The 12,972-nt window shown below is 38.2% G+C and overlaps 1 protein-coding gene across 1 annotated transcript; it reads left to right on the forward strand.

The window, feature by feature from the left end:
• Nucleotides 1–39: 39 nt before the first annotated feature.
• LOC146480509 (uncharacterized) lies at nt 40–7,428 on the forward strand. Its single transcript, XM_085109686.1, has 2 exons — nt 40–2,488; nt 4,153–7,428. Exon 1 carries the CDS (start codon nt 40–42, stop codon nt 2,485–2,487), a length of 2,448 nt encoding a protein of 815 aa, XP_084965812.1. The 3' UTR covers nt 2,488; nt 4,153–7,428.
• Nucleotides 7,429–12,972: the final 5,544 nt, after the last annotated feature.

Here is a 12,972-nt window from a genome sequence, read left to right on the forward strand (position 1 = left end):
CTGTTAGTACAATTTGGCGGGAATTGAAGCCCACGTGGTATGAAGGAAATCTCTCACATTTCATCCAAAAGTGACAGCAACATGGCGTCGTTGCCCGAAGGATATGATTTGGGCCATTATCAGTCCCCAAACTTTACCACGGAAACTTTATTCAAGTATAAATACGGCGTGGCTTGTGTATCGAATGTCGACGGACGGGGAAATGTGTCCATTTACTCCATGATGCGAAGACAAGGGAAAAGACCGAAGCCAATCTTCGATTACGCGAACATCCTTGGCTATGTCGGCGGCGAGATAAGAGATGGATTCTGCAATGCAAATCTTAAGGAAGGCGAAGCTTTACGGTTCATGCAGACACACATTGAACTTTCGAGAGGGCGAACTATCAGAATGGTTTTTGTTCCTGTCGAAGAAGTTTCGGCCCTGTTCGTGCTGCCATTACACAAGAAAGCGCTTGAGAGAGGCATGGGTTTCCCAGATGCCAACACGGCCAATGCCTTTGAGTACTTCAAGCAAGTTGCCCAGTACTGCCCCTATCGAACTGTAGAGGAGTTTTTCGATGCTAAACTTGCGCATGCACCACGAAAACCCGACCGTGCCAAGTTCAACAACTACAGATCAGAGTTAGAATCATGGTGGCTTGAAAAGTCTGAACTGTTGTATCACGACTGCCCACTCCCCACTCAACCACCCACCCTTAATCTGTCGAATCTGGGTTCTATGATGGGAGTGGGCCCAGAGAACTTCATGTCAGGGTTGTTGGAGCAGGCCAGCCAATGGAGTAAAAACTATGAGGATTCAGAGTCATGGAAGAAAACAGCTTTGAGCAAATTTACCAATGTTCTAAACTATGAGAGATTTGGCGGTATGGCCAAACAGCAAGCCTTGTGGTATATTTGGATGGGTGATCTCGAAAGAGCAAAGATAATGGTCGATGCTTGGAAAGGGCTGGAAGAAGACAGGGCAAAGGGAAGAGTGTTGGACAAGAACAATGTTGTCGTTGAAGTTGTTCTGGATTCAACTCTTGGTAACCTCTCCAGTCGTGGGATGTGTGTAGGTCAAAGCACGATTGATGCTAGGTTGACACCTAAAGAGCAGTGTGATACTTGTTTGAGTCCGGTATCTTCAACAAAGAAGCGCCAAGGCCTAAATGTCTTGACTTGTGTTGACAAAGATGCAAATGGTGAGTTCGGTTGCAAAGGTGTTCGTCAGAATGTGGCAAAATTGCTCTTTGCAGTTTCCAAGTTTGGCGTCAACAGAGAGTTCGAATTGTCTGCTATCCACTGCTTTAAAGAAGCTCTCCACACTTTTCTGGAGCATTCATTTACTGTCCTGTTTTGGAGGATCAAACCTACCAATCCCATGACAGCTGCTACAGAAAAAGAAGCACTTCCCCATTTTATCAAACTTCTGAGAGTCAAAGAGAAGCTAGATGTGCCTGAATGGGTGAATTCCTGTACTACTGTGTTAGGAGAGGCTCTTACAAAGCACTGCAGCAGCAAGCTTGGTGAGAAAGATGTGAAGAAGTTGTGTGTGCTGTTTCGCTCAAAGATGAACAAGATTTTGGTGGAGTTCAAGAAGCTGGCCAAAGAGGAAGCCTCATCTGAGCCATCAGAAGCACTCACTGAGGTAGATGCCACCATGGATCTCTTTAGAAAAACTGTTGCTCCATCCATGGCTCAACAATTCAAACACAAGTGGCGACTCTTTTCCACTACTAAAAGGAAGAAGGTGTTAACAGCAGATGCGCAATGTCTCATTCAAGTTTGCAGTGAAACCTTTTCTCAGATGGAGGTTATCAGAGCTCATAGTCATAATGAGGCAATTGAAGCAGACCAAGAGGTTGTCAACAAATTGTGCACTTCAGCCAGCTTTGAGCAAGAAGGCTGTGAATCAAGCACACCGTGCAGTCCAACTTCAGCATCAGATGAACCTGAAAAAATGGAGCACAAAGTGCCTGAACAATGTGCTGATGATTACTGCGGATGCAAAGACAAACACAAGTTGTGGCAACATTTGGTTGGAGTCTTGTCAAGTAAGAACAACCCCATCCCTTTCTACAAGTGCCTTATTAATGGAGATGTAGTGCTGCAGGAAGAATTTGTCCAGGATCAGGAAGGGAACTTCTTTGATGACATGATTGATGTTAATGAAGAATTTGTACGTGGTGCAATCTTTCCAATGGAAGATGAAGTGTTTTCTGACAGTTGTCCCAGACTTGCCTTGCTTTGCAAGTTAGCATGTCACAGGCTTTTCCCAATGCTCCTGGAAAATGTCATTCGCAAATTTGGAGAAATAGAGAAGAAGGACAACATCAGGTTTGAATGTCAGCCTTGCCAAGGTTGTGGCACACTTGAGACCCAGCCAGGAGATTTCAAAAGATGCGGTGCCTGCAAGAGTGTTTTCTACTGTGGTCGAAAATGTCAAGCTCAAGATTGGAAGACAGGTCACAAAAAGAAGTGCAAAGCAGTAAACAATAGCAAGTAATGTAAGTAAAATCAGACAGTTGCCTTATCAGTATGTTAGATTTTCCTTTTTAAAATTGAAATGGTTGTAGTCCAAGGTGCAGTTATCCAAAGAATGATTAAGCTTGCCCCCAGTTTAGCATCAGCGCTTAAATAAGAATTCAAGTTCTATTCTTTAATTTAACGTTATTGTTGTCCGTGTTTTTTTTAAAGTGACTTTTAGTGATATTGAAAGTTATAAAAAGTAAGCAATACATTGCATGTGACTAGTGCATAATGATTTGGATTAGCATTATTTGGCTTTCCAACAACTGGGCTGTGTATGTGTCAATCAAAGTCTAAGTTCTTTGTGAAAGTCTTTTTTGATTGATAGTTATATGAGGGAGGAGAATTTCATTTTGAGACAGGTTTTAGTTTGTAATTTTTTTAAGGGGGGCTATTGTTGCTTACCTGGATATAGGGTATGGTTGTGCTAATGGTGTCGGAGGACTAATGATGTGATAATATCCTTGTTTTCATTAAAGCCAGCGATACTCTAGGCAATCTTATACCCTGATTGCAGCGAATTTCATTGCCAGTACATAATTACTCTGCCAGTCGATATGGGCACACTAGGCAGTTTTTTACACCAATCATGGCAATTTGGTGCACCACTTTGTTGGTGCCTGCTATTTTGAAAAGTGATGGGATGAAATCACTCAATCTCATTAGTTCAGTTGGTTGGCAGGAGCAGACACACTAGGCCAAATTATGACAGCAAATTTAATTAACACTTATTCCACAAGCAGGTGTTGGATATGAGATGACAAATAGCCAACAAGGCGAGTAGCGCCGAGTTGACTATAATGATTTCATATCCATCAAGTGTGAGTATAATAATACTGTTTTATTAAAAACAGTCAAGAAAGAGTGCTTCTTGATTGCTGATTTCGCTTTGCAAGAACAACCAGGAGACAATTTAATGGTCGCTAATAATTTCTTGGGCATGGTGTAATGGCTTATATACCATGACTGCTAAGCCAATCAAATCCCTGTTATTTCATTTCACATTGATCCAGTTTTTAGTAATTGCTGATATCTGATGTATAAATGAAAACTGAAAGGAAATGTGATGTAACATTTTAAGCCTGGTGAACAAATGAGAATGATGTATTATTCAGTAACGACGGAGGCAAACTCCGAGAAACAAATCCGAGTGCTCCTATCAGGAGTCGAACCTAAGACCTTCCGATCACTACTTCGGATGCTCTATCACTGAGCTGCAGGAGACTCGTGGGAGCAAAGGCCATTAAACTAGGTTCATGGGACAAACATCCTGTATACTGCTAGGATTGGAATGTCAATGAGTGGCATATGCACAATGAAAGGAAATGTAATGTAATAATTATTTTAAGCCTGGGGAACAAATGAGAATGATGTATTATTCAGTAATGACACAGGCAAACTCGGAAAAAAAGTACTCGGAATTTCTTTTTTTCAGGGTTTGCCTGTGTCATTATTGAATAATACATCATTCTCAAATGAGAACTGTGTTCAAATTTAGTATAAAGGAACTCTGGGACCATTGAATCAAGATTCAATACTTGTAAACTGAAATACTTCAATTAACAGACTTGATCAAAAGCGGTGCTTACAAATGTCTTAAATTACACAGTAATGTCAGATTTGTATTTGTTTTCCTTTTTAGTGAATTGGACCAGTCAGTTATTGCTATTTTTGACAAGATCTCTCCCAAGCCACCACAGATGGATTTTTGGTATCCAGTAAGACAAAGATTATCGTATGTAATTATAATTTTTTTAATGTTCCTGTTGCAAGTTTTTACCAAAGATTAGCTTCAATGGAAAACCATTTTCCTTGATATTAATGGTTTGTTCACATGTCTTGTTAAAGAATGTTTTTTCTCAAGAATGCTTTCATTGAAATGCTTAGTAATAATCACTGTACTATAAGGTCAAAAATTGAACTTTGTCACGCTTTAAAAGTGAAACAACTGAACAATTTTCATTTATCTTTGATTTTAAACCTTTAAGCCCCAATGGTAACAAGCATCAAAATTAATTTTTCCCAACAAATATATCACCATTGTTATCAAACGTACACATAAAGAGAGCAAAGGAAATGATTGCCAAATATAAATATGTCTTGATGTTTACTCAAATTCTCCAAACTAATACCAGAAGAAGTATTTAAAGAACAGTGAGATTATGTCTGCTAATATTGATTGGGGTTTAATCTCATTAGGCCATCCCAATAAAATGTTTCAATTCCCATCCCCCGTCTGACCCAAAGTCAAAGAAGCAAATACTTTAATTTACAAGCACACAATCTTATTTTATTAACAACAAAAAATTATTGGTATGATGTGATGTCCTCATCTTTAATTAACATTGATACTACGGTTAACAAACGAAAAGACCACGTTTTCGAGTTGACTTTCTAAACCAGGCTTTCTTACTTGGCAGCCCGGCCTTCTCTGAAACCCACACCCCTTCAAGGGTTCATTTTTTTTGTTTTTTTTTGTTTTTTGTTTTGCCTGACCGACCGACCCATGATCACAAGAGACGGGCAAATGGGAAACGAAACATTTTATTGGGATGGCCTTATTCTAGGTTTGATTCTGAAGCTAAGTTATGAGTCATATTCTTTCATGCAGTTTCATACATATGTGTTAAAGCTTATATGATATTACGAATGAACCTCAGGGCTATGGTTCAGAAAAACACAACAGCTAATTAGTGCAGATGACCAGCAGCTGACAGTTGTATTTTTCTAACTACCAAGGGCTGTATTTGTTGGATAAGGGGGTTAGTTTCTAAAGAAACTGCAGTGCTGGGTTGGTGGGGCGTAGAAATGAATGTTGGCTTATGAACAGACTTGATAACAAAAGGTTAATTGGCCACCATAAAGAGATTTAAGTGCTGACGTTTTGAATGTTAGCCCTTTGTCAGAGTGAATCAAATCACTCTTATGAAGGGCTAACATTTGAAACGTCAGCAACTGAATCTTTATGGTGGCCAATTTACCTTTGGTTATCAACTCTGTTCATAAACCAAATATTCAGTGCATTTTGTTGGTTTAGTTCAACAATATTGGCATCTTGCACTTGGCTACTTATGTACCCAAGAAATATTGCAAATTTGACAGCAAGGCTCCTGAGTAGGTCTCTGAGCATTAATTCTTTTGTACAAAAAGTTATAAGAATACTGAAGATAATTTCAGAGTAATTTAGGTTATTTCTAAGGCCAGGATTTTTCTGTCCATTGTAAGATGCCCTTAGGTCCCTTAAGGACCAGCTTCTAATCTCTCCTAACAATGTCCCAACTTAATCAAACATACTAGTCAAAAGAATTCAGGAAGTGATCACCAGAAGTAAAAAAAAAAAGTCTTGATGTTTAAAGAAATTCCCCAACTAGTACTGTAAGAGATTACATGGAGAACATTAGGAGAATGTGTGTGTTGATCTTGGGGCTTAAATGGTTACAGTATACACTTAATGTACTGTATGGTCCCTCGGGAAACAGTTTTGTTTTCCAGAGAGTCCTGATTCGTCTCGGGAAACATCAGGACTCGAGGGAAAACAAAACTAACTAGTTGCCTGAGGGACCATATGTTAAGTGCTTTGTTATATATGTAGACTTTCCCCTCAACAAATTATCACAGCAAAACAAACAAACAAACAACTGAGAGGGCAACAACTGCGAAATTGTATCCCAGTCGGAATACATTTGTATTTGATCAGGGGCATGTGACTAAGAATCAACCAATCACAATGCTCGTTTTGTTGAGTGAAAGTCTAAGTATATAACAATGTAGCTTACATTTTCTGAAAAAAGCAAAAACAAAAGTTTGCCATGTAAATAACGGACCATTGCAACCTAACATATTTTAAGTGAAACTACAGTCAGGTATATTTTTTCTCTGGTGTTGTTCTGCTTGGCCTAGATGCGTGACGTTTTGTACATTTGCTATTTTGACAGCCATTATTAATGTTACAGTTTTAAAACTTGTATTAAACAAGAGTTCATGTAAGATGGTATACAGTGTAGATAACATTGTAGCAGCAAGTTGTCCTTTATCCGTGGCACCCAATGGTTCATTTCGGTGGATATCTGTTCGGCAGACCTTACTGACTTAAAAACTTGGAGTCAGTTTTAATGAAAATCTAAAGTTTTCTTTGCAAAAAGCCAGCGCAAAATTTTTGACACCAAAAAAATAATTTCGTTCTTGGAGAGGCAATTATCTTGTTGAAAAGGCAAAATAAGGTCAGCTAGCATTTTCGTAAAGCCAACAGCACCTTGTAAATTTAGGTATTAACATTGTTTCCTCAAACCTTCTGCAAGTTAAATATTCAACTAAAGATTCTGAACAGATCAAACTGTGCCTTCAAAAAGACCACTAAACGACCTGGGAATGTTCTTGCTGGGTGCCCCTGCTTTATACTGTTGCTTCAGTTTAAGATATTTTTTTCAAAATTGTAGAGGCATTTAAGAGTGATTTTAATATGAACTGTTACTATTTCGTTAATGTGACCAGTATGCAGCTATTTCAATTAACGTTGTCGGATGTTCAAACCTGAAGCTTACCCGACAACACCGAAAGGTAGTGAAGGAAGCTTTAAACCTTCATGACTCAGTTGTAAGGTCACCTATACTACCTTTCGGTGTCGGGTAAGCTTGATGTTTTAATATCCGACAATGATAATTGAAATAGCTGTAGACCCTATACAAAAATGGCTGACATTTTAATATTCTTTTGTTTGCATTTAAATTACCTAATTTAAATTACTAACCTTGTTCTTAAATTCAAAAATCAAAAGAATAGTTCACCTGGAATGAGGCTGGTGAGGCTAATTTCAATGTGAGCTATTTCTGCATAGGGTCTATTGCCAAAGATTCTATCGTAGATAATTAAATTGTTGTGAAATTTGCTATCAAAAGTAAAAAAAAAAAGTCGTCTTGCATCTGTTGTAGTCTAAAATCCAATAATCATTTGTAGACGGGTTGGTTCTATGTAGCAAACCCTGTACCCAGAAGGGAAAGGAGGTACAGGGGATCAAGACAAACCTCCCCTCTCCCACCCTCTCTTCTTCCCTCCCCCTACCTTTTTATTCCTTCTCCAACTTCCCTCCTCCTTCCTCCCCCTCTCTTGAGGGCTTGTTGGGAAGCACTGGTTTTGGAATGGAATGCCCCTTGATCGACGTGTGTATTGGGTATATCTGGGGAACAAGCTGTCTTCAGAAGAGTTCATCCAAGGCAGTTGAATTTCTAACCCCTTCTTTTGCTTGCTAATCGTAGGGTAAGTGGAATTAAACTTTGTGGCCTTCCCCTACTCACCCTGTAGACTGGTACCCTAACAACTGTCAACAGAGCCAATATTGTTGCGAGGGTGCTGATTTGTGAGCAGGCGGCGCGTTTTAGTGCTTAGGGCGCCAGACTTGTAATCCGGAGGTCCCGGATTCAAGTCCTGCTCTGACCACTTAGATTTTTTTTTCACCGAAGCCCCGTTTTCAAATCCAAGGCCACGCTTTGTAAATAGCCAACTGAATTGCCTCCCAACAGCTGGGATTGTTAACAAATGTTATATTCAGTTTCTAAATTTTTTCACTGATTTATAGCGTCCCCAGTTAGCGCTACAGTACTTAGTTATTATTTTTTTTATTTTATGTTTGATGCGAGATTAAGCTTGATGAAACTAGAAGAAAAGCCCCAAGGTTTAAATTTCTTTTACTTGTTTTACACTACTGTAGGTGGCATAAAGAGTTAAGAAAACAAAGCGCAGGGTACCTCTTAGGGCGAGTTGCAACCCAATATATGGAAAAGTGAGACGTATTGTCCCGTTTTAGCGATCAAAATATGGGAGTAGTTGCGGTAGTTTTAAGGTATCTATTTCAATGTTCATTAATCATTACCTTTTCAACTTACCCGTTTACCCTTTTAACTTACCTAAATACTTGTATCATTGTCCGCACACATACCCCCCTCCTTCAACCAATAATCCTCAAGTACGAGGAGCGATTGTATTGGAAAATAAATAAAACATATTCATTGACAATGTTTCAAAACTATGAATTCTTATATAATTCACATCCACCTTTTCTTTTTCTCACCACACCCATGAAAAAGGGGTTCTGATGAGGGGGGGGGGGGGGGGGGAGGAGGAGGGCAATGATTATAATTGACCGGGGTAGTTGTCGTAATTTGAAGAAAACCAAACAAACAAACAGCAACAAACAATGACGGTGAACATTTAGAATTGGTACCAGCAGAAATGTCGCGCGGTTTCTCAAAAACCACCGAAGAATTTCAGGCCCAAGAAGCATTAACTTTCAAATCTGTATTTTTACTGTTGCCACAAATCGCAATTAATTGAAAATAAATTGTAAAATAGTTGTTCTGTATGTTCCGTTAACATTTGCTTAAATGTGAAAACGGGGCAATTACAATTAATTTTAGATGGATAATCCGTCTGATTTTATCGGTCTGATTATCTGTCTTTTGAGACGGATTTTGCGGACGAATTATACGTCTAAGACGGATAATCCATCTTCTATAAAGTTCTGTTTTCACACTAGGAAGGATAATTAGTCAGACGAGTTATCAGTCTAGACGGATGATCCGTCTTTATATCTCTTGGAAGGCTATCAGTCCGCCCTCTAACAGCTCTAGGGAAAATGGAAAAACGAGAGAGATATATAAAATTATAAGTGCCACATGTTCCTTTATTGTTTTGGTAAAAAAAACACAATTTTTCAGACGAGCAATTCAGTGTGTAGCCAAAAACAAAAAAAAAAATAAATAAAACAAAGAGAGAGAGAGAGAGAGAGAGAGAGAGAGAGAGAGAGAGAGAGAGAGAGAGAGAGAGAGAGAGAGAGAGAGAGAGAGAGAGAGAGAGAGAAAATGACGCGATATAAATCAGTAAAACGGATAACGATACTTTATATAACGTGGGATTTACGCTTAGCTATCAGTTAGTTTACAGGTAATCCACGGCCAAGTATATACTAAAAATTAGAAACTAAAAAATGAACAACAATTCATGGTAAACTGAAAACACTGTAAAAGCTAAGAACTAAGAATCGGATGAAAAAAAAAATCCGATTACCAGTCAAAACTTAAGCGATCGGATTTTGTTCTTCACTTCATTAGTGCCGGCTTTAATTCTAATATCATTTGTTAGCTCGTTCCATATCTTTGCGGCAAAATATCTCCATGATTTGAGACCATATTTAGTCGTGTTAATTTTTGGCAGAGAGGATATAATCATGTCGAAGATCATACTTGGTCGAGCGTTAGGTAATAAGATCTCTTTTCTTTTGAGCATGTAAACAACTATCATTGCTACCCACCTCGAATAGCCCTTGCTTACCCCTTGCTAATTGTGGGTAACTAATATTGTAAGAAGTGTCTTCTCTTATAATAAATTGTAATTGTTGTTGTTGTAAAACAAAAAAAAAGACCTCTAACTGCAGGTGGAGCTTTGTCAGATATGCTATTGCTAATAATCAATAGCATGTCTTGGATTCTTCTTGGATTCTTCGAGTCTTCGCTATATTTAATACCTTTTGAAAAAAAGTGTTTATAAAACACACTTTTATCGTCTATCTTAATTTCTCTATTGTTCCAAACAATATATTTATATTCACCATCACAATCAACAACATCTCGTAATTCTGACCACCATAATAAGAGTTCATAATAAAAATCGGGTAAGGTATTTAATTTATCAACGTCGTAGTTACAATTAAGTAAAAACCAATCCTCCGTGACTACTTAAGAGATCACTTAGATAAAGTTTCCAGAAGCAATTATAACCATCATCTACAATCTTTTTTAACCAACTTAACCTTAGGGCTTTTATCATGTTTTCATAATCAATCATTCTGATACCACCAGAATCGTAGGGCGCGCAAGTAGAACGTCTAGTGACTTTATCTTTTCTATTCTATAAGAATTGAAACACCAAAGTATTAAACTCTTTTATAATTTCGGGCGGAGTAGGTAGCACAGAGCTGGGGTAGATCATTTTTGAAAGCAAAAAGGCCTTGAAAATAGTAACTTTACCATGGATAGACAGCCCTCTGACTTTCCAAAGGTTAATCGTATTCCTAATTTTCTTCAGTCTTTGTTTAAAATTCTTCTCGACTAATAACTTGACGTCATACGTTATATGTATTCCCTAAGAATTTAACACATGTTTGCCATTTAACTCCAAGTGGTTGATCTTCACAGCTCCTAAGAGAACCAATCCACATTGCTTCAGGACCTTCAGTCTTTTTAACTGATTCAGTTTTAAACCAGAGGCCTTCTCAAAATCTTCAAGTAAGCTAAAAAAGGCATTAGCATAGTTCAAGTTCGATAAAATAGCTGTCGTATCATCCGCAAACTGCAAAAGTTTAGTCTCTAAACCATTGATTTTGATCTCTTTGATACTGTCTCTATTTCTTATGGGGATAGCCAAAATTTCATCCGCTGCAGTTGCAAACAGGTAAGAAGAGAGAGGGTCTCCCTGTCTCACTCCACGCTCTATTCTGAAGTAATGGGAACACCGACCATTATTTATAACACAGCTCTAAATATTCTTGTAGAAAATATTTACCCATTTAATAAAATCCGGTCCAAAATTGAATAGTTCTAGACATTTATTAAGAAAGTCCCATTCTAAGCTGTCAAAGGCTTTCTCAAAGTCAATAAAATATAACATACCAGGTTCGAGTGTCTTTTGTATATTCCATTATGTTAAGGATTGAGCGAATATTATCACAAATATTTCTACCCGGAATGTATCCTGATTTATTCTCGTGTATTAAATCTGGCAGAACATGCTTCAATCTTTCCGCGATGACTTTAGAGGCTATTTTTGCATCAACATTAAGAAGGGAAATTGGTTGCCAGTTTTTTAAGCTCTTTCTCGATTTTAGCAGTGTCGGTTCCTTTTTCCGCAGTGGTGCCAGACCTGGTTGCAATAATTAAAATACGGCAGTTTAAATGCGCGATATAGTGACTCCTTGGTTTTAAGTGGTAAAATGTTCTTCAATCTGTTCAAAGCACTCATCTGAACGGAACTCACTTTACGACAAATACTTGAAGTGTGATCGTTGAATTTTAACTCGTTATCAAGAACAACCCCCAGGAGACTAGTCTTGTCTGTGGTTGTAATGTCAATATCGGCTAGTTTAAAGTTCAGTTTGTCTTCCATTTTACAAAGCACCCTAGCCTGTACTAGCCTTATATATATTAAAATGACCCCATAACATTTTCCGAATCGAAGATACGAAAGGTTCTTTTACTATATAAGAGCCTGTGTCTATCAGAGTACCCGAACTACATGAAGGAAATGTTTAGTCTCCCATGCGCTCTGTTAACTACGACCTTCGGGGCTGCAACATTCCCGCCCTGTCTAAACCTAGGACTACAACCCATGGGTTGAACTCTTTTAGATATCTATCTGCAAAACTGTGGAATTCCCTCGTAGACAAAATACGAATGTGTACGGAAATGAACAAGATTGTAAATTGTAAATTTTAATATGTCAATCATTATAGTTACTCGGCTTAGATCTCTCGCATTCTAGTTCACCTTTTATTTATTTTCCTTTTTTATATGGTTTTGAGATTACTTCATGGAAAGCGCGTGCGTGCGGGATTTTCACACGAGTTGGTGAAGTATCTGAAATCGAACGAGTGAGCGCAGCGAACGAGTGAGATTTCTGATACAAAACCAACTCGAGTGAAAATCCCGTACAAAGCGCTTTCCATGATGTAATTTGTTTATTTTATACATACTGAGATTTTTTTTATTTATCCATAACTCGATATACGCACAGCTAAAAGCATGAACCAATTCTTTTATAACATAGCGAAAATAAAGTAAATGATTCCTGGAAAACAGGTTTTGTTCCCGATTAATTACAAAATTCTCTGTACGAAAAAAAAAAAAAAGGCGAAAATGGTTTCTCATATTGGTTTAATCTTAACCTTTCATTAAGCTTCAAGCTCTTATAAATATATACATTTTTCATGGTGTTGTCTCCGGCTCTGTAAAAGTTTTTTTAATAACACAGCGCGCGCATGCTTCCCCCCAGTGACTTGCACACGTCATCGGATGGACGCACGGCCGTGCGTATGTTGAGAAATGTATCATGATGACGCCAATAGGAATTAGATTGGGATGCACGCGCGCTATGTTATAAATTTCGATATTAGCAGGCACCGTCCTTAAACCATGGTTTGTGAATGGTTTGTGATTGGACGAAACGATTTTTTCACGTGCGAGAAACTTGTTTCGCCTCTCTGATTGGTCGAAGTAAAATCCGAAACGCTTTTTCACACAGCAAAATTTGATGCGAAAATCTCAGTATATTATTTACTTTATAGTTCTGCTCGAAGACACTGGCTATCAGCTACCCAATATCTTTCTCAGGGTGTCTCCTCTTCACGTCCCAGGGAGCGAAAGAGTCAGCTAGCTAACGTCTCAAATTCGAGTGAAAATAAAGTTTATGTATGTAA

Source organism: Pavona decussata, unplaced genomic scaffold (genome assembly GCF_977016875.1).
Source record: "Pavona decussata unplaced genomic scaffold, jaPavDecu1.1 SCAFFOLD_53, whole genome shotgun sequence".
Taxonomy (NCBI): domain Eukaryota; kingdom Metazoa; phylum Cnidaria; class Anthozoa; order Scleractinia; family Agariciidae; genus Pavona; species Pavona decussata.